At 43.1% G+C, this 26,324-nt stretch overlaps 1 protein-coding gene across 1 annotated transcript; it reads left to right on the forward strand.

Moving 5' to 3' along the window:
* Positions 1–14,639: 14,639 nt before the first annotated feature.
* Positions 14,640–24,572, forward strand: LOC138567810 (piggyBac transposable element-derived protein 4-like). The gene is made up of 4 exons (XM_069646297.1): positions 14,640–16,043; positions 24,243–24,296; positions 24,371–24,424; positions 24,522–24,572. Exons 1-4 carry the CDS (start codon positions 14,640–14,642, stop codon positions 24,570–24,572), a joined length of 1,563 nt encoding a protein of 520 aa, XP_069502398.1.
* The last annotated feature ends 1,752 nt before the right edge of the window (positions 24,573–26,324 follow it).

The following is a 26,324-nucleotide window of genomic DNA, read 5'->3' on the forward strand; positions in this document are numbered from 1 at the left end:
AGTTACGCAAACTAGTCCTAAAGAACTGGCATATTATAAAAACCGAGGACTTTAATCCAGTAGCCCCAAGATTTGTGTTTAAAAGACAGAAGAATCTGAAGGACAACTTGGTCCATACATACCCTCAAGTAAAAAAAGCAGAATCACAGAAAACTCTTTGGGACCTTCCATCGGAAACAGGACATTTTAAATGTGGCATGTGTTCGGTTTGTTCACTCACGAAAAATATGAAGAGTGTAAAATTGAAAGAAAGAATCTGGCAATTTAGATCATTCACAAACTGCAATTCACAATGGGTAGTATATGCGATTCAATGCCCATGCCAACTTCTGTATATTGGGAAAACAAAAAGACACATTAAAGTACGCATAGGGGAACATCGGACTAACATCAGAAATCAAACACCTAATAAACCCCTTGTTGCCCGCTATCTCCTCCTAAAACATAAACCATGTGAAATATTCTGGTTTATAATTCAAACAGTTCAAATTTCGAAAAGAGGTGGAGACCGTGACCTGGCCGTGCGCAAATGTGAACAGAAGTGGATTTTTGGTTTGGATACAGTGAAAAATGGTCTAAATTCATCAGTTAAGTGGGGCATTTTCTTCTGAAGAGAACGTTTCGTCTACCAGGCCAAGTTTTTATGGCCTTTTTTCAGATGTTTTTTCAACTACAACAAACACACGGGCTGTACCCTATAAAAAATTTTTTTACATGTGTGATTATGTATCATTTCATTTCACTTCAACGAATAAAGCATAATCACATATCATCGAGACCTCTTAAATGAGGAGTATCCACCATCTCGCTCACACCTTCCAAGATGGCCGCATGCGCTACCAAGAAAGAAATAGGTGTTTTTGAACACATACGCGGTAGTCACATGACATGCAAACACGGAAGTAATACAATCCCCTCCTTCGCGGTACCAAATTCAAACAAGTTGGCTTTCCCGCGTCGAAACTGAGAGGAGCTGCACTGCGATGAGAAAAGATCATCCCACTGAATCATTCAGAAGGTAAACAAAATTAAAACGCTGAAGATTCGGTGTGCGTTTTTTCTTAAAAATAACAACGGAACCTCGCTAATAAACGAGTGGAGTATAGAATACTACAGCATATGTGGAGATTATTTCTCTTAACGTTGGCTCTATCCCATCTGTCCCGACAGGTCAGTGGAATAGAAAAATACGGCACCCTTAGGAAATTACATACAGGGGAAACGTGTAACTGTGAAAACATCCAGTGCCAAACCGAATTACACGACTTCGGTATAAAATCATCAGGTCAGTAAATAATGAAGATGACTTTTGTGCTTGGAAATACCAATATGTAAAAACATAACAATGATTCGTCAAAATTCCAATACATGAATTGTGTCCGTAGGTTTGAAGTCTGAATTATTTTGACGAAAGGACCAACCATTTAGCTCAAACAAGATAAAAGCAATTCACTGTACGACGACATACAGGAAATGGAAGTGAATCCACCTGTTGCTACAAATAAAACTAAAAATCTTGAGTCCGACTTTAAAAGCATACAAAGGTCAGTGCCAAGTGGGAATGTGGAGAAGATTGTATCCATGTCGCACAAACTTTTACCAGAAGAGCTTCTAATGTGAGTTGAGCTTTAGACGAAACACTAACACAAATTCCATATTTCCATTCCTTGCAGCACTGGAAAATAGCGTGAATACCTGGGGTTTTCTGAACTTTTGTTATTTTAAAAAACAACACCTCGTCCTCAAGAGGGCCACAATTAAAACAGCAGAACACCAGGGATGGTATTGATGCAAACTGTGTGCCGAAACATATGTAGACATCCTGACACAAAAATAAATGTGTTTTTTTGCAGCGTTAAAATTTCTATGCTATACATTTAATGTCTTGGTTTCCCCAAACTGAACAAGGAATTTAACAATTGAATTGGCAAAGTGTCTTATCAGAATTGTCACTTTACTAACCCTAGGCACCACGAGCAGAATATGTGTGTGTTTTTTCTGGACTTTTTAATTTCATGTATTTCTTTCTAAGTCTGGAGGTGTCTTGTGGAAAGCGCCGACTACTTACAAAAGTGTATAACTTAATCTATTAAAATTTGTGTTTTTATTTGACCGCTCTCTGGACAATGAAATGCTTCTTTGCGACTTCTAGATAGATAAGAAACATATCTATCAAAAAATCCCTTTGTCCCTGATCCCCTTGCAAGGCGGACGAAAAGAGGGGTAATTGAGCTTTTGTTACTTTGTTTCTCTTTCACTATGGGGGAAGGTTAATGCTTTAAAGATGGTATCGACCCCCAGGATCAACTATATCTTGAGTATGATCCCACTGAATATAGATACTCGGTACTGGAAGGAATTGGACAGTAATATTCAAGGTTTTCTGTGGGACAAGAAACCACCTAGTTTGAGTTTATGGAAACTACAATTACCAGTGGAGAAAGGTGGACTAGGAGTGCTGAACTTTAGAGCCTATCACCTTGCCTTTATTTGTGACTTCATAATTGATTTCTTGGCACCGATACCTAATGAATGGGCTGTGGCGGAAGCAAGTTGTAATGGTCCTCTGTCACCCAGAGCCTTACTGACTACAGAATCAAGAGTGAAGAGTGTGAAGGACCCATTGACTGTCTGTTTGAGATACTCCTGGAAGAAATTCAATGGTTTGCTGGGTGTAGATGCATGTAGAGATCCTGGTGCGTCATTGTGGTTGAATCCCTCTATTAGATTGGAAAATAAGACGCTATTCTGGGCAGACTGGTTTTTGGGTGGTGTGAGTTGGATTGATGATTTATTTAAGGAGGGGAAATGAATGTGTGCTAGAGAGTTGCAACAACAATTTCATATTGAAAATTTCAGGTTTTCGGATTACAGGAAATTGAAGATTGCAGTTGGTGAGATTGATTTCCAGGCGAATTTGAATTTGGATTTTCTTACAAGAAAGTCGTTGGTAGGTGAAGGTGACTTAGCTAGCCGGGTGTACAAACAAATAGTGAGTGAATATAAAGACAATGTTCAGCTCAGAGACGAGTGGAGTCGAAGAATTGGCTCTGAAATTACAGTGGAGACATGGAAAAGGATGTGTGCAAATGTCAAATTTTGTTCCCTGGGTTTGACTGAGAGAACGAGACAAATAAAGATATTAAACAGGGTTTATTGGACACCTGAAAGATTATGGAAGCGAGGTTTGAAAGATGACTCTGAGTGTTGGGCTTGTATTTGTGAAAATGGTACACTGGAACATATGATGTGGGATTGTAGGAAGGTGCGTGAATTTTGGAATGAGATTGGTGTGGTGATGGAAAAGGTCTTGGATGAACCGATAGGTCTTGATTTTGAGACATTAATACTGGGAAATGATACTACCTTAGATATGCTCACTCAAAGCCAAAAGAAGTGGTTATTTAGGGGAGCCATGATGGGGAAAAAAATCATCCTTAGGAATTGGAAATCCGACACTTCTTTAAAAAAAGAGGACTGGTTGAAAGAAATGCTTGATCTGGCGGATGTGGAAAAATGTATATATAGGAAACAAGGCAAGAATGGGTTGTTTAGAAAAGTTTGGGGCAAATTTCTGACATTGTATTGATTCTGACAATTTCATATTATATGATGTGTACCTGGCATCTGTAAGGGGGGGAGGGGGTATTTATGTGTTTGTAATTATGTATATAGTTTTTGCTACGAATTTCTTTGTTATTTCATGTTTTGTTGTTATAAGTAAAATGAAAATAAAACATGAAAAAAAAAGAGAAGGCGTCTACTGAAGGGCATTTCTACGAGGCCGTGATGCCACTAGTTACAAGAACAGTTCGTTTAGCCGAACAATCCAGCTTTCCCACAATGCACCCTGTCATTGTTCATAGCCTTTCTCCTTGAAATCCAGATCCTCACGATGGCAATGCTTTAATAATGTATGGAATTTTCTATTGCAGCATGCAAGGGTGATATGCGTGCAGCTGATATTTGTACATTTTGTTAGCATCTGATATTGTTTCTTTTAAAACCCGTGGATGCTTGTGAGGGGTGAAAAGAAATGAGTTTTAGACACGGGAGAATGCTCCGAATCCTGCCTCACTTGGGCATTTTATACCGCTGTAATAGGGTCCTCCGTTAATCGCACCCTTTCTGCTCTGCTTGGATGTGAATGGAAGGCTTCACGCTTTGTATGCTGAGCCTTTCTGCATTTCCTAGAATTGCTCAGACCAGGCAGCAGTTCTGCCTGTGTGTGCTATATACAGGGCGCATTAGTTAGCTGTTGAGAATATTGTAACCTATGTTTACGAAGGCTGACAGGGAATAGCTCTAAATAAGAAGGGCTGGCAAGTGCATTTACATAGCTTCCATGTTTCTCACTATTTTGTTCAAGTAGTGTCACGTTTTTAAAAATAAATGCCCTGAGAAGCATAGCGGTAACGTTTGCTCCACTGGTACTCATCACCATCATGTTTAATTCATATACTTCATGTAACATGGAACTGGTACTCACATGTAGTGGTAGTAAATAGCACTGGATGATATGGCCTACAGGTTCGCTGCTTTAAAAAAAAAAAAAGATTTAAATGTGTTGTGAATGCGAGCGCCCATCTAATACAAATTAATCCAACATTAAAAAAGCTAAAAGGTTTATGTTTATTTAACTCCACTTGCATTCTCCTGTTACCAGAAGCAGCAAATATTTGTCCAGAGCAAATATATATCCTCACAGACACATATGCAGATGTCCTATGCTAGATGCAGCCCCATATGTTGAGGTGCCACATGACAGGCACAGCATCAAGTATCCAGGGACATCCAAATTAACCGTTCTCCAGGCAGACAATGCCCAGGTGCTGCTAGGTGTAGCGGCTCTATACCCACTTGCAGCCCATATGTATAACACAATCGTGTCCTTTATATGCAGCCTCACATGAGCAGAGACCCTGATAACATACAAAGGTTTGCCATCATATGCCTAGGCACCCAAAATACATCACAGAATACTTGCTCCACCGAATGTTACACAATCAACACACGTTTGCATTTCCCACAATGCACTCTGCTTATTCAGTGGTAACATATCCTAGAATACAATCTCACACCTTATGCATATATGACTAACACCATTACTTGACACAGCGCTCAAGCGACATATTTACCCAAGATTGCACTTGTTCTAACTAAGTGCTGTTCTCTGGTAAAGGACATGTCCCAGAATGCTTTGCTTGCTAATGATGCCACCATAGATTTATCCTGTACCTCATTCAGTATAGGTCGCCTGACATAACTGTAAACCCAATGTCACATTTCTGTCGTTCTGGGCACATTCCTATGCAGAGATACACATCGCAAAATGCATTATTTGACACAATTTAGAAGCCCACATATGATATGATATTGTATTTGTATTGCGCTCATACACAAGTGTTTCAGAGCCTGCGAGAGCAAAGGAGGGGAACAAGGGGGGACAAAACAACGATCGTATTAGCCCCAGTGGCATTGAGAACGTGCAAGTGCAGGAGAGAGGGAAGGGGAAAGTGCAAGGGAGTAGGGAGAAATGGAAAGTGCTGATCAAGGGATACCAACTACAAAGGTAGTGCAGCCAACAAAGTGGCAAGTGCAGGTTTAGAGCACAGACAGGGGCTGTCTGATAAGTGCAGGTGAGGGGACTGTAGGGTTATAGATACAGACCCAAGTGCAAGGGTTGCCAAGAGGAAGTGCAGGTATGTGGCTGGATGGGCATGGCCTGGGCCTGAAATTAGAGGGTAAATCAGGCGCACAGTGCCGAAGCAGACAGATCAGCAGGGGAGAGGAAGAGCGAAGGTAGAAGCAATGGTGACTGCTGCTTGGAGAAGCTTCGTTTTGCTTTTGAAAACGTTCTACTGTCTGCACAGCATTGCGAGCTATACACAGCTCTTGCTGGCGAAACTTTCATTCCTTGACGGATCACGTGACTTTGCAGGGCTATTTCAGGAGCCGTGAGTCACCCTCGCGGCGATAAGCCCGGCAGCGAAAAGGGCGCCGCATTTCTGTTGGGCTGTTGGGCGGTTGAAGGGTGAAAGGGCAAAGATAAATCCATCACGCTTCACTGCTTCGGTCGATAGTCCAAGAGTGTGGTGAGTGCCCAGTTGTCCGTGCTCCACATTGCATTGAAGCCACTCTTGGCTATAATATCTGTTCCTGACTGTGCCTTGTAAAAATGAAACGAGGCATCAACTCCTTAAAAACAGGAATGCCTCCTGCTACCACTGCTCTTTTTACGAATAGCATCCATGCTGTGCCAAACGTGGCTGTGGAAACTCTGAACAAAACGAGATTGAGTTCAACTCCTCGTGTGAGGACTCAAAAAGTGATGTCCAAAAGTAAAGCAGTGTTATCCGATGGGATGGACATTCGATCTTTTTGTTCTAAATCCATTTATGAGATCCCCTGTGATTCTAATAACAGGGATAACACTTTGAAAGTAAATGACTGTTTGGTTAAAACTATTGCAGCAAAAAAAAAGGATTCTTCACATGGACAACAAAATAAGAATAGTGTAACGGAGGATGTTTTGACGGGAGAGGTTGCAAAAGCTGTCTCTTCAACTGAACCTATAGTAAAGTTTGCCAAAGAAAACGTTTCGCTTACAGATAGCATTTTGCTTAATAACGTACTGACTGGTGCTGGTGTGCCGTGTGATAAAATAGCTTATAGTCCTGTTATATCTATAAGTGATGCGTCAAACTTTAAGACATTTATTTCGGATGAGGGCGAGGTGCCAGTAATTGATCTTGACATAAATACCTCTGGTTTATTAAATCATACTTTACCTGAAAACCTTTCCAAATCGCCCATCCTGTTTACGAACATCAGCGTGGCAAACTCTGTAGCAAATCTATCCTTTTTAGTTCGAACTCCACGGAAAGTACCCTCACACAATATGCCAGAGTTTGGAGGGGCAGAATCACAGAGCGTAAACATAGGATTTGCGCTTACCTCTTTGAATACGGCAATTATAGCGTTAGCAAAGTTGTTTGATGTTTTAGTTACAAAAGCCGATGCACACTCAGATCAACTAAATCAGCTATTAGCTGAACAACTTGTACATTCTAACAAATTGACTGGTTTGGGGCATGCTGACTCCATCTCTAAAAATAAGAAGTCTGTAATGTCTCAAACCTCGGCTCAAGTGTCATGTAATCTTCAACAAACATATCAACCCATATCAAGTTCTCCAGCACCTTTAGTTGACCCTTTCATTCCCACAATCCAAACTTTAGCTAAACAGCAAAAAAAAACACCATACCCATTGTTTGATGTCAACACAAGCTTAGCTGATCAAGTGAAAACAGGGTTGAATAAAGCTGTTTCTCAACCGAAAAAGACAAAAAACATCAAATCTGTGACTAAATGTGCCTCACAAATTAAATCTTTTGTGAAGAACCTGTCTATACCAGCTGCAACTACTTTAGCTGCCGCTAAAGTAATATCAAAGAAATATGCTCTTCAGGCACAGTCAAAAAAAGCAAAATCAAATCCGGTGGTAGTTCCCCCGGTTGTAGACCATAGTCCCCTAAATGAGCTGATACGTGTGGCTACTGACATGTCTAAAAATAATGCTACCGTGACAGGAGCGGGGGTCAGGGATGTACGGCTTAAAGAATTAAGGCAAGCAATTGATGACTACATGGTAGCCAAACCTGCTCTCAAAAGACTAACTTTCGCACCTTGTGAAACGGCTCTTGTTCATAAACCTGTTACGACGCTGACACAATCACCTCAAACAGCAAGCTCACAAGTTCCTACTAAAGTGAGCACGGTACAAGCTGTGTCTCAGGCATCAGTCGTTAACGCACAAAACATCCTGGTACCTGAGCCCTTGTCTGCTAGTGACATCGAAAGGTTGATTCAGTCTTCGTTAATTAAACTTCTTGAGATTCCTCCCACGACCCAAGATAAAGTCTGTCCACCAGTCCAACCAATCTTGAACCCCCAGCCTCAGGTTGACACTTGTTGTTCACAAGTTCCTACTAAAGTGAGCACGGTACAAGTTGTGTCTCAGGCATCAGCCGCTAATGCACAAAACATCCTGGTACCTGAGCCCTTGTCTGCTAGTGACATCGAAAGGTTGATTCAGTCTTCGTTAATCAAATTCCTTGAGATTCCTCCCGCGACCCAAGATAAAGTCTGTCCACCAGTCCAACCAATCTTGAACCCGCAGCCTCAGGTTGATATCTCAAAATGTGCGCGCATCTGTGCAAAGCGGCCAGCGATCCATGCTTTAACACTTAGTTGTTTGCCTGAACCTGTCAAGCAATATAACTTGAATCGTGCATCGGTGCTAGCTATATTTAGTGAGATTCCTGAGCTCGATGATATTGGGACGGTGGACATCGAGCTCGTTGAATTTGTTAACAACTCTAACTGGACTGCGTCAACTCTCTGGATTAATTCAAGGATTGTAGTTAATACAATCTGGTCTGTCAAATCACAACTGTTGGACCTGGGTTTCTCCCTTCAAATTAAAACTGATTTATTAAACTCTTCTGTACACTTACAACAATCGGCTAACTTAAAACAAACACCAAACAAAAATCAAGCGCTGTCTCACCCCGCATGCACTTGTGAGTTTAAAATCAATCAACGTTAGCATGCGGAAATTACAGAATCTTGTTTGTCATTCGTAAGCTGGAATTCGAGAGGGAACAGACATCTACTAAATAATGGGAGTGTACAGCTATTAGAGCATGACGTAATTATGATACAAGAGTCATGGCTTACTAGTGCTCCCACATGGAACAATTATGATGTCACTCTGATACCAGCTGAGAAGGGTCTTTTGGGACGTCCTACTTCTGGTCTATTGATGGGGGTGAAACAGACCGTGGGTCTGAAAATTGAACCTTGGTTTTCTCCAAATGCTTTTCTACAGATGACAAAAATCGGTGGCAAGGACTTTGTGGGTGCTGCTATCAATGTGTACTGGAACCCGCTGCGCATTTCTGATGAGTGTTTTTTGGATTCTGTGGTTAAGGCTATCGATATTGTGATGCTCGAGGGCTTGTCTCATTTTATTATTCTTGCTGGTGATTTAAATCTGCATAGCCTAGGCCCTCCAGACAAATTGGAAAAAAATCGCTTGAGTAAGTGGTCAACTTTAGTCAAATCTCGAAACTTGTTCATGTTAAATGGTGCCTTCCCACAAGACACGCCACCAAGATCTACTTGGCATCGTGCTAACAGCGAGGGCATCATTGATTTTATGTATGTTAATGCACAGATGTTTAACAAGGTAACAGCATTCAAAATAATTGACTCAGACATGAGCGACCATAATATGCTATGTATGCTTCTGTCTGTAAATGTCAGTATCGACCAACTAAAACCTTTTTTTCTTATGGGCTCGCATAACATAAATCCGGCTAGAAATAGATTAATATGGACGAGTCTTCGTTGGGAGCCTTTAGGACACACTATTATGCTCAACTTAATGATGGAGCATCCCAAAACTCTTTGCCAGTTACACCATATTATGACCTAATGCAGGCATTCCAACCGGGGTCCATTAAACAGAAAGCGAAACAAATCCCCCATCTGCACATATTTGATCACCAAATTAGACTTGAGAAAGCTAGGGTACGCTCTGAGAGGAGAGCAGCCCTTAAGCTCCCTTTGCATATGCGACAAACTGTTTTGTCCCGTATCAAAACTAAATATAGAAATTGGGTAAGAGGAAGGAGGGCAAAGCTTAATCCAAATCGATGGAATTAGCATATTAAAAACCTTGGCTTCAAAGAACACTGCTCAGTCATGGAACATCATAAATCAAGTGACTGCAGGGCATCAGGTGGCGGTTCAATCAAATGATGTGTCTGAAGCAAGGTGGATACAGCACTATGCTAAACTATTTGCTGAACCTCCGGTGCATTTCCCTAAAATCTCATTTGATACTCTCCCTCCTTTCTACATACATTTTGACAGAGAAGACATCATGTATTTTATCAAGCGAGCCAACAATTCCAGAGCCCCAGGCCCGGATGGCTTATCCAATGCTCACCTTAAACGGTTTCCGGACATCTGGGCGGATATCCTTTGTCTCGTATTTGATCATGTTAACACCTCACAGAGAATTCCCCTGTCGTGGAAGCAATCTATTGTTGTCCCGATTTATAAGAAAGGTGAACGGTCCAACCCAACAAGTTACAGACCGATCTCTCTTCTGGATGTCCCGGGTAAGATCTTTTCTCAGTTGATCTTGCGCGAGCTGAAAAACTGGACAAAAAAATGCCTTAAGAGAGATCCTCTCCAATCAGGTTTTGTAAGTGGACTCGGCACACTTCCTAACATGATCACATTAAACATGTTGAAGTCGAAATATGCACTTAGGAAGCAACCTTTATATCTTGCGTTTATCGATTTTCGTTCTGCTTTTGATTCTATTAACAGAAACTTATTATTTTACAAGTTAAAAGTTTTTGGTTGCCCTTCTTCTCTCTTGTCAATTATCATTCAACTACACACGGACACGTCTATGCGTGTTAGGCTCTCCTTTGAAGGTCTTTTATCTTCTTCTTTTTCAACGTTCCTGGGACTCAAACAAGGGTGCAGCTTAGCATCGATATTATTCAATTTGTTCATATTGGATATGGGGAGTTATTTCGTGCACACTTTGTCCGATGCTCCTGAACTTGGTGGTCAGCGCATACCATGGTTGCTTTATGCGGATGACCTTGTCTTATTATCGCAAACTCCTAGAGGTCTTCAGAACTTGTTGTCTGCACTGTCTAATTATTCTAAGGAGAACCAACTTTTAGTCAACTTGGAAAAATCTCAGATTCTTGTCTGTAAGGCAAGAGGGAAAGCTAAGAGCCTAAACATAGTGTGGTACCTACAACAACAGCCAATAGAAATTGTGTCAGAATACAAATATCTGGGCCTATACATTCAAAATACCATCATCGATAATAGACACTCGACTGTGTTACAGTCAAAACTGTTAATGCTGCTGTCACAGGCGAAAATACTCGTTTATAAGTTCGGGAAATTTACACTGAGGCATTTGTTTATGTATTATGAGCAAAAAGTCATCCCCATCTTGTTATATGGTGTAGAATCCAAGCTGTATTCTAATGACCAAGCTTGGGATAAACTTGAGGCCACATTTTGGAGAAAAGTTTTAAATTTGCCAAACTGTCTACCTTTGCCTATGCTGCGTTTTGAACTAGGGCTCAAATCACTATCTAGTAGGGTCAAATGGAGACTGTGTTCTTTCTTTCGGAAATGCATTCTTGGTGGTGGTGAGAACAATATAATGAGCACGATTGCTGGCTACTTGACCTCCTCCGGTTTGGCCTTTCCTAGTCGATGGCGTGGCTTTGTATTAAATGCTATGTCTGAAGCTGATATATCATTACAGCTGCTGATGGAGAACCCAATCCGTGCTAAAACAAAATATTATCAATGGGAGTGGATCCAGAACTATGAACGTTGCAGACAATACAAAGACTTTAATTCTAAAATCTTTGGCATTAAATGCTTGGGTCAAGCGCCGAGCTATTTACTAAAATGTCCCTCTGCGAAAATTCGGTCCAAGTTCTTGCGGTTGAGAATGAACTTGTGGCCTACGAGAGAAGTGTTGGTGAGGCGGAAGACCATTCCTCCTGAACTAAACTTTTGTCGGTTTTGCAATCGTCACAGTGTTAAAGAGACTTTACAACACGTGATAGTTGCATGCCACGCTTTGGAAAACATACGGGCAAAACATTTTACAAATCTGCTAAATGTGCACATGCAATGGGACGATTTGGAGATATGGAGTTCTCTAATCAACAGTACCAGATTTTCAGTTATAAAGGCACTGGTGCACTTTCTAGAATTTATGTTACCTTGTGAATCTTTTTTATGAACAGTTATATTAATAATTGGTTGAATGTACATGAGTTGATGTGGTTTTCTATCTTTTGAGATTGTTCTTAAAAGGGTAACTAGTGCTGAAGTAATTGCATTATTCTGTAAACTGTGGTATTTGTTGTCGTTCAGCTCTCTGTACTACATGTCCTTAAGTGTATGCTACCCATGTATTGGGACCTTTTTATGGAATTATCATGTAATTTTGAAAAGTTGATTTCATTCAGCTATAACAAAATAAAAAAAAATAAAAAAAATGGGGAAGGTCTTAAGGTGCTTCCGGAACCGGAGATAGTTCTCCTCAAGTTTCAGAGTGGCTGGGAGGCTGTTCCAGAGGGAGGCCCCAGCCGAGGAAAGAAATCTGCCACCAGCTTGTTGTTTGTTGAAGCGAGTGACCCTGTGAGAGTTGGAGGTGAAGGTGAGACAAGCTTGAGTGGGAAGGTATTTACGGAGGGAGAGTTGAAGGTATTTTGGACCCAAGCCCCAGAAAGCCTTGTGGACAGTGCAAAGGGTCTTGAATTTAATCCTTGCAGCCACTGGGAGCCAATGAAGAGATTTCAGGGTTGGAGAGATACGATCCCAGGGCTTGATGCCAAGGAGACGACTTTCAGTCCTGTTCTGGGTGAGTTGCTGAGGGCGGAGAGTAGAAGCAGGCAGATTTAGAAAGGGGCTGTTGCAGTAGTCCAGCCTGGAGAGAACCAGAGCTCTAGAGACAGTTAGCTTCTGGGGGAAGGAGAGGGAAGGAAGGATACCTCTGATGAGGCTCAATTGGTAGCTTCACATCTTAGAGACGTCATTGATGTCAGGAGAAAAGTAGTGTGTGGAGTCGAAGATGACCCTGAGGTTCTTAGCCTCACAGGTGAGAACAGGAAGAGAGCCAAGGGAGGCTGCCAGAAAGTGCCAGGAAAGGAGGGTGCAGGTGTGCTGTTGAGAAGAATCTCCGTCTTACTGGCATTAAGGCATAGATCATTGGAGGCACACCACTCATGGATAGCAGACAGACAGTCTAAGATTAGAGAAGCAGAAGAGGTGGCAGAGGGTAGCCTGAAAACGAGCTGAGTGTCATCCGCATAGAACTGAAAGTTGGAGCAGAGAGCAGCAATGCGGTGGGCAAGGGGTGCCAGGTATTGGTTGAAAAGCCAGGGAGAGAGGTTAGACACCTGGCGAACACCACAGATAGAGAGTGAGATGGAGGAAAGGAAGGACCCAAGTTGGACCTGGATGGGTCGATCAGAAAGGAAAGAGGTCAGCCAGGCCAGGGCCTGATCGGTGATACCCAGGTTATCATGGAGATGGCTGAACAGTGTGGCATGGTTGACCGTGTCGAAGGCAGAAGAAATATCAAGTAGGATGAGGACAGAAGGGATGTTAGAGTCAAGATTGGAGAGCAAGTCTTCATGGATGTTCAGGAGAGCAGTTTCTGTGTTTGTGGCAGCTCTAAAGCCAGACTGATGGTCATGGAGACAACAGAATCAGTGTGAAGATCTAGCTGGGAGATGGCCCACTTTTCCAGGAGTTTCCCAAGGAAAGGCATCAAAGAGATTGGGGGATAGTTAGCCGGGCATGAGGGGTCGGCTGTGGTTTTCATGAGAAGAGGGTGCACAAGAGAGTGCTTCAAAGGGCAGGGGAAGGCTCCAGAGGCGAAGGAGTGGTTGCAGAAGTCAGCCAGAGCAGGAGTGAGGGTGTCAATGTGGTCCTTGATGGTTTTAGATGAACAGGGAAGAACCTGTTTTGATGAGACTTTCATGGATCCGACTTGTCTTGAAACCTCGCCATGGGAGAACAGAGGAAAGGAAGAGAAAGAGGGAGGAGTGGCTGCCGGAGGACCAGAGTTAGTAGAAGCCGAAGGGGGAAGAGGTGGAGAAGACAAGAGGGTGGACAGGATGTCCTGGGTTTTTTAGATGAAGTGAGAGGCAAGGGCATTTCAAAGGGCTTGGGAGGCAACAGGAGAGGTAGAGACTGCAGCAGGATTAGCCAGCTCCTTGCAGATTTTAAAGAGTTCTGCCGAGTTGTTAGATGGTGCAGGGACGCAGGCTTGAATATTGGCTCTCTGCATAGGTTCAACAAGGAGCCAATATTGCCTTTGGAACAGTGTGCAGGCCAGTTTGTCAGAGGATACACAGGAAGCCCGCCATTTCCTCTCAGCCACCCTACACTCACGTTTAAGGGTAGATAGGTTGGAGTCATACCAAGAATTATACTTGGCTTTGGGTTTCAATGGCATTTCACTGTTTTATGTGCAGGTGTGTTGTTGCAGACTAACCACTTGTAAGTAAGCAGTGAGCCATGTTTTTGTTTTTCATGTGAGTGGCAGCCAAGTAGTACTCCTCTTTATTTGGCGTGTTGAGATTAGATTATATTTTAAAGCGCTGATAGATTTTGTAAAAAGATTTGGGAGTATTTGGCATAATTGTGTAGTCTTGGTCTATTTCATTGAAGACCAATTACTACACATGTTCCCTTACTTTGAAAAGCAAAGTTCATTGGTTTGGTGTTTCAGTCTGTATCTGTTCTTTGGGCAGTAAACATTTTGTTATGGCTTCACCTCAGATGTCTGGTGAGGAGGCTCTCGACTTACTGATGCAGTCTGACACGGAACAAGGCACAGAACCAGAAGCAGAATCTGAAGTGAGTTTTCTGTTGAGGCTAGTTCATCCTCCTCATCTGATGAGGAAGGGAATGGAGGGGTACATGCACCTCGTGTGGCACTTCCCACACAAAGTTCACCTGCAAGGTTGAGGGGACATGCAAGGAATATACCAGTTCATCACATGGCTGATGAGTCTGACTGGGTGCCTTCAGCAATGGCTCAGCCTGTTGTGCCATCTTTCACTGGAGTATCAGGATGCACAGAAAATACAGAGCCTATTGACTTTTTCAACCTTTTTGTGGGTGATGGGTTCATTTCAGATATGGTTGAGCAAACCAATCTGTATGCTGAACAGTTCTTGAGGGAAAGAGGTGCCAATCTGAAACCCGACCCCCGAGCACACCTTTGGGTTCCAACTATGAGTGTTGAGATGAGAACATTTTGGGGTCCCACACTGCTCTTGGGACAAACAAGGATGCTGTCTATTTCTCTGTACTGGTCTACTGAACCTGTATTTGCAAGTCCTTTTTTTCCAGCAACAATGAGTAAAGATCGCTTCCTAGCACTAGAACGTATGCTGCAGTTCAATGACAACTCTCCAGCATTGCCAAGAACTGACCCAAATTGTGATAGGTTATTCAAAATTCAGCCATTACTGAAGCACTTTGCACAGCGATTTTCTGAGGTGTATGTTCCTAGCCAGAACATGTTCATTGATAAACCTTTGGTATTGTTCAAAAACCAGCTACTGCTCAAGCAGTATATTTCAAGCAAGAGAGCACAATATGGAATCAAGGTTTATATGTTGTGTGAAAGTACCACTGGGTATGCCTACAACATGAAACTCTACACTGGAAAAGACTTGTGCATAAACCCTCCTGGCTGCCCAGCCCATTTAGGGACCAGTGTGAGGATTGTGTGGGATCTTGCCACATCATTGTTCCACAAGGGTCACCAATTGTATGTGTACAATTTCTACACCGGAATACCACTGTTCAAGAAATTGTATAACGTGGGCACACTGGCATGGGGTAGAATCCGCAGTAACCGCAAAGGCTTCCCCAGACAACTTCTGTGTAAGAAGCTGGACAAGGGAGCATGTATGGCATTGCGGCATGATGAACTGTTGGCACTAAAATTCTGCCACCGAAGGGATGTGCACATGCTGAGTACTATTCATGATGAAAGTACTTCTCTTGTCACTGTTCGCGGGCAAGGTCAGCAAGTGCTAAAACCCAAGTTTATTCTGGACTACAACAGGTACATGGGAGGAGTAGACAAAATAGACCAATTACTTGCGTTATACCATGTAAAGCGTAAGACTTGCACGTGGTACAAGAAGTTGGCACTTTACCTTATGCATCTAGCTACATACAATGCATATGTTGTATATCATGCAGCCGCTCTAGAAAACAAACTGACATTTTTGAAGTTTGAATTAGCAGTTTTAACTTCGCTGACCAATGTGCATGTATCAACTCCCAACTTTGCAGATGTAGAGGATGTAGCCAGATTGCAAGAACAACACTTTGCTGATTATGTGCCTGCCACCCCCAGGAAGACACAACCATACAGAAAATGTAAGGTGTGTACAAAACAAGGAAGGAGGAGGGATACTCGGGTGTACTGTCCCCAATGCCCTTCAAAGCCAGCCCTCTGCCTACAGCCTTGCTTTGCTTTGTATCATACAAAGAAAAAATATTGGGAGATCGAGTGATTTCCTGAAATGCCCATCTTTCCTACAAAGTGACCCATAGACTCTCAATTCATGCAACACCCAATTTACTTGTATCTTGGAAAAGACAACACCATTCAGGCTTCCTCCACTTGAGGCGTGCCTCACCTTCTATCAGCATTAGAATTGCAACTGCAAACTTCTTGATGGCTCTGGCCTTGGAGAACACCAATGAACTAGAACTGAAGTAGATATAATTTGCATTTTCCCTATACATGTGCAAGATCCACTAAGTCGAAATCATGGGCTTCCAGTGGCATTGATCCAAACAACTATCAGTATGTTTTGTTAGAGATTTTGAAATTGAGAAAAATGGCATGAACTGCTGCAGGTGGGAAATTATGTGCTCTGTCTTATACTTTATTCAGTTTAAGGAAATAGCTTGTAATCATGGTGTTCAGATATCAAACACAAATGCATTGGAATCACTGTATGTTGTTGTTAGGTGTCGTTTTTCTTACTTTTATGATGGATGACATATGCATTTGTAATTTGTAATTAAATGTACAAATGTTATGTTTTGTTTTTTATCTTTTTTATATTATAAAAATATAATCACCTAATCACCCTTTTCTGTTATATAATTTATTTTAATATGGGAGGTATCCTACAACATTTCTACAATGTCAGTACTAACACATTATATTCTCCTAGTCTAAACATGTATGTGTACCTAAAACATACCTTTGTTTACTTTTATCTAAATCCCACCTCTATTACCCAGTTAACTTTAAACTAACTATATGCCTCAGATAATTTTACAGCCACTATGAGAATTTGAAAGAAGATCACGCTTTGAGGTAACCCACCAGCCCATTTGACACACTTTATACACGTGTGGCTTATACTCCACATTTGTTCCATCGCTCCCATCCCATAACATTTCCTGGTTCCCCATTTATGTATTTTTACACGTTGATTTTCCCTCTCTTCTTTATTCATTGTGTTTTTCTTCCACCCAAATCATCTTGGTTTGGACTCCATATATCGTCTGTCTGGTCGTTTTTGTCCTCTTTTTAGGCATGCTTTGCAGCAAGTTCCTGGGACTTTCACTGCATAGGCCACTTAGTCCATTCAACGAAATGGGAGTTTTCACAGGAGTTTGTCCACTGTCAAAACTGCACAGCAGACACATTTGTGTATGGGCATCTGGTTAGGTCCCTTGACCCTTCTCTCTGCTCATAGGCTTGAGTGCCACCAATTCACCGGGTATATATAGGGTTCTCTTTCTCCCCGCCTGTAATATAAAACTGAATGAGTTTCCTTTGAAAAATAAGTGTCTCTATCGTCAAATTTTTTCCTTTCAACCCAACCCTTTGAAACCCATTCATGTGTTATCTTTAAACATTCCATTCCTTCTACTCCTCAAACTATCCAAAAGAGACCAGATCACTCCAGCCCTAAAAACACTACACTGGCTCCCAGTAAAACTTCACATCACCTTCAAAACAATGTGCACAACGCACAGGGCAATCAGCGGACAAGGAGCAGAATTCCTACAAAAGAAAATAACAGTCTACAAACCAACGAGACCCCTCGGATCAAGCAATGAAATCCGCCTGGAACTCAAACCCTACATTAAGAAAAAACTTGGAGGCACCTCCTTCTACCACTTAGCCGCAAAAACCTGGAACAACATCCCACAAGAAATAAGAAACACTGAAGATCACCTAAAATTCAGGAAATCACTAAAAACCTGGCTCTTCAACACCACAGACTAAATCTGGAAACCAAAACTGGAAAAAAGATGACTAATCCAGAAAGGACACGGACATCCCCGACCCGAGAGGGTAGCTCCCACGGCACCTGGACGGGTGACACCGGATAGACTGGAACACAGGCGGCACGCACAAACACTGAGCCAACACCCCCAGACAATCCCACCAACACTTTCGCCTGTCCCTTAGTTACCGCCAGGTACCACAGTGGTGTGGAATTGTCGAGATATTGGCAATCACCACTCTACCTGAGAGGTTGACATTGGCAGGTGCACTGGCCACAGGAGTATGAAAGGAGGATAAGGGGAGCTATGAGAGAGCATGTTAGAGGTGGGGGCCAGAGGAGTAAGGAACCTTGTATGCCAGTCGGACCCAGATCAGTACAGAGCCGCACCAGGGGAGACTGTGCAAGCCGAGCACCTGAATTCAGCATAGAGATGCAAACTAACCAACCCTACTAACAATTTCCCTTTCTGCGTATACCTCTCAAACTCCAAACCAAACACAACCAAAATCTACAGCACAACAAACCGCACAAACTTCACTACATTGCAACATTAAAACAAAAACACGCATAGTCTTGCACAACATTACATGACGACTGCCAGCCGGAAACACCTCAGACCCAGCCAACGGACCCACCGGGCTGAGCCTGCCAACAGCACATCACTGCTCTCTTGCACTTTTCCTGCCTCCTCCCACTAACTCAACCTCCCCTCCTCTTTCAGAGCCGCCAGAGCGCCAGCGGACCACTCCGGTGGTGATAGTGCACGGTACAAATGTACTTTAACATTAACATTAACATCCTCATGACAGGGGCAACAACATCCAGAGTATCAGAGATAAAGTAGTAGAGCATGGAAAGGGCTCTGTCATGGTGAGAGTCAGTCAGAGGAGGAGATGAGGGGGAGAAGTTAGAGGAGAAAGTCTCAAGTGACACACGCTTCATGGGTCAGATGACCAAGAAGGCAGGTGGCAGTGTTGGAGTTGGCTTAGCCTGAGGGGTAGAGAGGGAAAGGTGGGAAGAAAGGAGGTAGAGGTTTCTAGTCTCGGAATACACTCTGTTTATGTACTTCTGTCCCCACAGATCTACAGCCCCACCTCACAGAATGTGGTCTGACTCTCATAGTGCATGGTTTCTTGGATGTTAGACCCAAAGAGAGTGTGGAAGGTCTCATGAATGATTAGTGTGGGGCATCTGTATAGTGATTGTTGTACCGTTTAATGCTTGAAGACCTTGTATACCTATACCAATACAAATACATAACCTATTACACTGTTATCAACATAGGAAATGTCATTAAAACAAGCAGTTGTGCAAGGAACCACATTTTATATAGTATGCAAACATGGTGCAGATAACCACATTCGACTACTTATCCCAGAATGCACTGTGGCCGACATAACAAATATGCCTCTATAAAACTGTGTGTCCCAAAAACTAGCCAACGGAGCAACAGAAACAACACACACTTTCCTTTACTAAATTCGGAACATTCCCCTGGTACAAGTGTTAGGAATGCACATTGATCCATTCCCTACAGGTGGGTCAACAGGAAAATCATGTTATGAATCCCCCAGCCTACAGATGTCTCCAGTAGACAATAAGCCATAACATGCATTTTGCATAATTAAGTACAGATAAGCCCAAACGACTATTTGTCCTAAATTCATGTCTTTGTATGCTGTGCTTCAGTTGGTGTGGTGAATTAATGTTGTGGGAACATGGCTACAGAAAAGTTGATAATTTTATTGACCACCTTTCATGAATCTTGATAACAGTAGCACATTTGTGTGTGTTTGACTCACTGCAAGTATGTTTAAGAGGTCTGCAAAGTGCAGGTTCCTATTACAAAGTTTCTTCTTTGGTGAAATGACGTATACTTTTCAGGCCTGAACTACCGAACTATTCCAAACTCTGCCTGCCACAGGTACAGATCTTCACACATGTCTGTGTATTCCATTATTCACTGTCACTCACTTTGTATTCCATATTCCCCTATGAGTAAATGTCCCATAATGCAAGGATAAATAGGGAGGATAGTGAATGTCAATCCCCACCCATACTTCTATTGGTTGAGGATGGTCAGGTTGACTGGGGTGGGGAGGACTTGTGGAAAACGAACTCCGAAAAGGCAGGAAGAGGTGGCCAGCCATTTCAGGGGTGAATTGTTGGCTTCCTCCTTCCACCTTTCTTTCTGAGTCTCTTTCAGGAAAGAATATTGACAGAATAGAGACTCAAAAGTGATATGACATTTACTGCCATCATGTGTAGCCTTTTTGCTATGCCAGTGCTCCACTATTAAGGTTTTCATTTTCAAAGTTATTAATTTTTTTCTTTTCCATTACAATAGCTCTGGTTGAATTCAGCCAGAACCATAACAAATTGAAAGAACCCCAGATGATAAATGGGATATATTACCAGGCACAATTTGGCACAACATTATGCAATAGTGTCCTCTTCAGTTTAGCAAAGCAGAAGCAAAATGTCACTGAAAGGAAACGTAGCACTGTAGGGTTAACATCCAATTCACTATTGCGTGTATATTGTACAGTTGCAGCTCTTCCATAATGGGCGAGGGGGTGCTGACCCTCCTGGGCTGGCTTGAACTGTGAAAGGGAAACACTATTTCCCTTTAGCAGTTCTTTCCTCCAGCTGCGCATGCTCAGTGAGGCATGCAAGGCTGGGACATTTTGCTACCCCAGCCTTGCATAGCCCATGGGGTATGCTGGCTGTGGAACTGCATGTTTGTATGTGCAAAGAGAAACTCCTGCACATCCCCGCACATACAAACCTAGAGGGGTGCATCATCATTAGCACATGTGCAGGAACCAGGAAGCACTTGGTTCCTGATTCCTGTTCGTGTTACACAGAAGCTGGAGTGCTGGGAGGAAACTTCAGGACCAGGGCAGAAGGTAAATTACTGTCAATTTAAATATGTGTATGGATGTGTGCATGCTTGTGTTATGAGTGAGTGTATGATGATGGGTGCGCATGTGAATGAGCGGTTCATAGTCATTGCATCGACTGCCAAACCGTTGAATGCCATACCATTGAAAAAAATGCATCGACAAAAAAAGCATTGAAGGCATTTTTATTTTTTATTTTTTTTAATGGGGCCCAACCCCTCTTTTTTTTAATCTTTAAAACCCAAAATAATTAAACTAATCCCTTTACCATTGAAAAAAATGCATTCAATGCTTTTTTGTTGATGCATTTTTTTCAATGGTATGGCATGCAACGGTTTGGCAGTCGATTCATTGACCAGATAACGAGTAAGCGCATGCATGCTGCGTGTGAATGTTGTGTGAGTATGTGTGTGTGTTTGTGTGTGTGTGTGTGTGTGTGTGGAGGTAATGTTATCATACACCACTCTAAATATAAAACATATATACATGTAGAGTTAGTTAATACAATGCATACAGTTTCCCATATACCTGAAAGCAAAGGTGAGTAGTTCGGCAATTGTATCAACAGTCCACAGGAATAAAAGTCCAACACTTTATAAGTCCAACCCTAAGTTGAATGGAGCCAGGTGTTCAAAAGTCCATAAAGGACCTTTAGAAGTAGGGAGAAAGTTAGGAAATGTTCCTGTGGGTGTGAAGATTGTTCCAGATTTCTTTCACAGGTATGTACAGCTAAGTAAATTACTTTTTCTAGCTTCTAGAGCAGCTTTTAAAACAAACATGTTAAAAGCCATGGAATGGAATATGAATCAAAGTTCTTCACAAATGTTATCATGGAGGAGATAGGGACAATAGCAAGTATTGCAACTCCTCACCACCCTTACTCTGATTTTCCCAAAGTACTTGGCAGGACGAATGGGGGTTGATGGAGGTAGCTTTTCCCACCGTTGGATTCAGTCGAAGATGCACAGGAGAAGCGGGTGCAAGCATGATTCTGGTCCGGTCCAGGAGTTCAGTGCAACCCTTTCTAGTGGAGAAACCCGGCAGGCACTGATGCAGAACTAATCAGGGCACTCTACCAGAGAGAGGATTGCCGGTTGCAGCAGCAGTCACCGCATATGGGTGAAAGCAAGCTTCTCAGTAGTCGCGAACAAAGGAAGCCTTCCAGAACAGGATCCGTCAATGCTGGGACGCTGACACTTGGGAGGAAGGCAACTTGCAAGACTAGCTGGAGGCCTGCAATGTTCCAGGAAAAAATATGGAATGGTGAAGCAACTAACACGGTAGCTCAAAACGGAGCTGGTCAGTCCCCTGGGTGATCCAGGGACACTTCCGAAGGCTCCAGGCTGCAGGATAATAAGAATGCTTTGAGACTGGTTGGTCCCACCATTCCAGAGGTTTGAAGCACCAGCTGAGTCTTCTGAGATCAGGTAGTCCAGCATGACTTCACCAGGACAGCAGTAAGAATGGTCGCCAGGCATCATCAGGATTTGTCATCGGGTCTTCCTTCATTTGCTATACAATACAGGATACTTGACTCCTCTAATGATCTGCTGGTATGGCTGCGGGACTCCTCTTCTTATGCTAAGCACCGGTGAGTGATCAAACGTAAACATCCAATAGAAAAACCTGCTGCACACTTGCACACCAGCAGTGGTCAAATCAGGGACCATGAAGGGGCTGACTCATGCATGCACACTAGGTATACTGGCACCAGTATGTGGATTGTGACAGACAGTCCCAGCCCACGTCCTGAGCCCATAGACACACGGCATGCACTAGCCGGCGAAAATAACAGCAGCTTTTTAATGCATGACAATAAAAGGGAATTCCTGACCTGAGAAGGCAGGAAGAAGTCCAAAGAATAAAATGGCCAAACAACAAGTGAATAACTGTGGCACGGCCATTTTAGGACACTAGCCACAGTTTGTAGCCAAACGTGGAAAGCGTGAATGAGCTAACTAAAAATATGACAACCATTGTCTAAATGTAACTGCTGAAACCGGGTTGTCTTTGTGCACATTTAAAAGTAACCAAAAATGAGTTTGGTGTATGTCTAGGGTGATACAAAATGGTCCCCATTGCACTGCATTGAAAGATGCGTTGTGCAATATGAAAAAGTTACCCAAATAGATGACAAGTAAAAAGCCAAAAGGGAAACATAGTTTCTCAGTACTGGCAGTCTGCAGAAGGAGTGGGTTTCTCCATAATAAATAAGCAAATGACCAGTGAAGTGAATCTGAAGGCTTCACTTCTCAGCAAAATGACAGGACAAGGTGTAAAACAAAAGCAGAACATTTGCAAAGTCCATATAGAGGAAAAGTTGCCTAAACGAAAAATGTTCCTAACAGACGCCACCTCCCTTCTCGCTCAGATACTTTATTTATTCACAAAACCTACTTCAACCCCAACTTCTTACATTTACCCAACCGCCTCTCTATTTCTCAGGGTCAACATCATTATATTGTGACGCTCACCTGGTATCCACAGGTATCCACAGGGACGCCACTCAGCCATGGCTGGACCACTCGCACTCTCGAAACCCACTCTGGAATCCCCTCCCTTGGTAATGTTTCAGCTGAGGATTGGGCCTGCAATACAGGAATATCGGATTCAAGACTTAACTGTCTCTTGCTGATTGACTCCCACCTCCCTTGAAAACCAAACCTTCCCTTAGACCTTCTCCTCACCTTGCTTTTCTATACGGTGCGCTCTCCATCCTGCTTCTCGGTGCAGGGGTGCATAGCTGGTGCGGGCGTGATGAAACGCTACCAGGCAGTGGGGCCTGTCCCGCCTGTAATTGGAGTAATTGTCTGCTCAATTCGACAGTACGCTCTTTAGTAACTATCAATTCCCTCCTCAGGGCGTTGGTCTCTTGCTTGGCTGAATGTACTTCAGCACCTAACTGTCCCAACAACTGAGCCAATTGGTTGGTTTCTAATGTTTCCATGACGTCCAGGTGGATAGTGGTATGAGGGCTTTGTGTTCTATAACGCTCACCTGGTATCCACGGGGACACGACTCAGAACTGGCTGGACAACTCGCACTCTCAAACCCCCTCCCTTGGTAATGTTTCAGCTGAGGATTGGGCCTGCAATACAGGAATATCGGATTCAAGACTTAACTGTCTCTTGCTGATTAACTCCTGCCTCCCTTGAAAACCAAACCTTCCGTTAGACCTTCTCCTCACCTTGCTTTTTTGTACGCTGCACTTTCCGTCCTGCTTCTCGGTGCAGGGGTGTGTAGCTAGTGCGGCGTGTTGCGACCTAGTTACTTCACTGGTGCGGGCCCTGTTCGAGTCCAGACCTGCTGTGACTCCAGCTCTGTTAAGGTAGGTTTTGCTGTTTTTACAGTCTTGCTATTCTGTCCCTTCTTTCTCTCTTGCCCCTTGTTTTTATTCAAATGTCTCTGCTTCTTCCTATAGGTGTGGGAAGAGATTTTTGGCGTTGCCGTGCTGATTGGAGATGAGCACGAGGCGGTGAGTGAATGTGCAGTGTGCGGCGCTATCTTGTCTTTTCTTGGGCTAACCTCTGTCTCTTGTGTTTCTTGTAGGTAGGTCGCTGTGATGTCCCGGAATGGATGCTGACCGAGAGACAATCGAATCAGGTAAGAGTCGTGTGGTTTTTGCTGTTCTTAAATAGGAATAAGTAAGTAAGGAATAAGTAAGCACTTACAAATGCTATTTTCGCTCTCTTCTTTCCAGGTTGCGGTGTTCCGGGGAAGGATGCAGCGCCAAGATGCTGGTGTTCTCTAGACCGGGTAAGCGACGGATTGAAGACAGGATTCTACTCACAGGTAAATGTTGTATTAATGATGTTCTTGTTCTTTGAGGTGCGTGCTTCTAAGTATAAGGCAGGCAAGGAACTCAAGAGACCGAAGTGAACACGGTGACCGTCACGCTGCTATCTGCAGAATAACGCGAAACGTGTTCCTCTGCCAGGGCGTGGCTTATAAAGCCCCTGGTATCCCAAGGCCCGACCACACCCAAAACACTAGACCGCATAGCACAGTTCTTGTAACTGATCTATGTGGGAGCCTCCATGTTGAAACAAAGCCCATTAAGAAGTCCAGACCCCATGTTATCTTCACATTGAGTATCAGCCTAGCGCCAAATGCGCCAGGACTGACTCCAGGAGAGTCTTTGATGAGGTGGCAAAGCCTTTGAGGCCATAGTGGAAGGTTGTAACCTGGCTCCAGTGGAAAGGCTGACTTGCCTATGAGGGTTAGGTGTAGGGATCATGACATATACTTCTGCATCTCTCTCAAGCTCTATTGCTCTTTGGAATGCACAGTCTGTCTGCTATAAAATCTCCTTTTCCTCCAGCTTCTTCCTTTCTTATTCGCCTTTTCTTGACCTGTTTACCCTTACTGAAACCTGGATCTCTCAATCTGACTCTGAAACGCTTGCTGCCCTTCATGAGCCTGCCTAAAACTAAACACACTCTCCCTGGACCACTGGCAGGTGTGGTCGTGTAGTAATATTTTCATCCTCAAAACTTCCTATCCCTCTGACTCCCCTATCTCCCACTAATTCTCCCTCAGTCAAACACACTGTCTCCACAATCAGTGCCCCCTATGGCATACATTTTATCTCTATACCAGCCAACTGGTCTGGTAGGTCACTTACTTGATCACATCTCCCAACTAATTGACTCTCTCCCTTCTGATCAGCACTACATTGTGATTCGTAATTTCACCCTCCCCTCTCTCACTTCTCCTTAACTACTCACTCTCTTCTGTCCACTCTCTGATCACCCACTTAAATGGAAACTGCCTCGATATTATTCTGATCTCCTTTCAACTCTCTGGCTCTATAATCTCCACCGCTCCTTCTCCAGCTGGTCACTCTATCGTCTTTGCTTCAATCTCTGCTCCTGATTTGTCCTCACCCTCTCCATCAATTGCAACTATTACTAAGTGCAAGTTTCCCTCCGCCAAGCTCATTGACTACCTCTATGCCTTAGAGCACTCTCTCTATTCCTATGTTAAACTCACCATTCTCTCCACTGAAAAAGCCTTGAATAACTTCAACCCTGCTTGTTATGCTCCCTTATCCTCTCACTACCTCTAACTACACTCAATCTTAAATCCTGCTGTTCATGGCCCTGTATTACACCTCTCATCCACACCTTGCAAACAACTAGTAACAAGCTTGATACTTGGAAAAGGTCAAGACAGACCTCTGATCTACAACTCTATCTCACTCTTCTTCAAAACTACTCCTCTTATCTTGACTTTGCCAAACATGACTTCTATCTCTCTTTCTTTTTGTCTCAATCCTCCCAAGCTATGCCCCTCCAAAAATCTCTCAACTCAATTCTTTCACCTCTTAACCCCACCTCAATCTCTTCTATTCTTTCTGCAAATGATCTGGCGCTCTACTTTGATTCTAAAATTTCTACCATCACAATTTACTGACTACTTACCTTCCATACCCTCCTCCTGCTCACATTCCTCCACCACTCCTACCCTCCTCTCCCGCTACTATGTCCTCCTTTATCCACAA

Source organism: Ambystoma mexicanum, chromosome 2p (genome assembly GCF_040938575.1).
Source record: "Ambystoma mexicanum isolate Mex_15411 chromosome 2p, UKY_AmexF1_1, whole genome shotgun sequence".
Classification (NCBI taxonomy): domain Eukaryota; kingdom Metazoa; phylum Chordata; class Amphibia; order Caudata; family Ambystomatidae; genus Ambystoma; species Ambystoma mexicanum.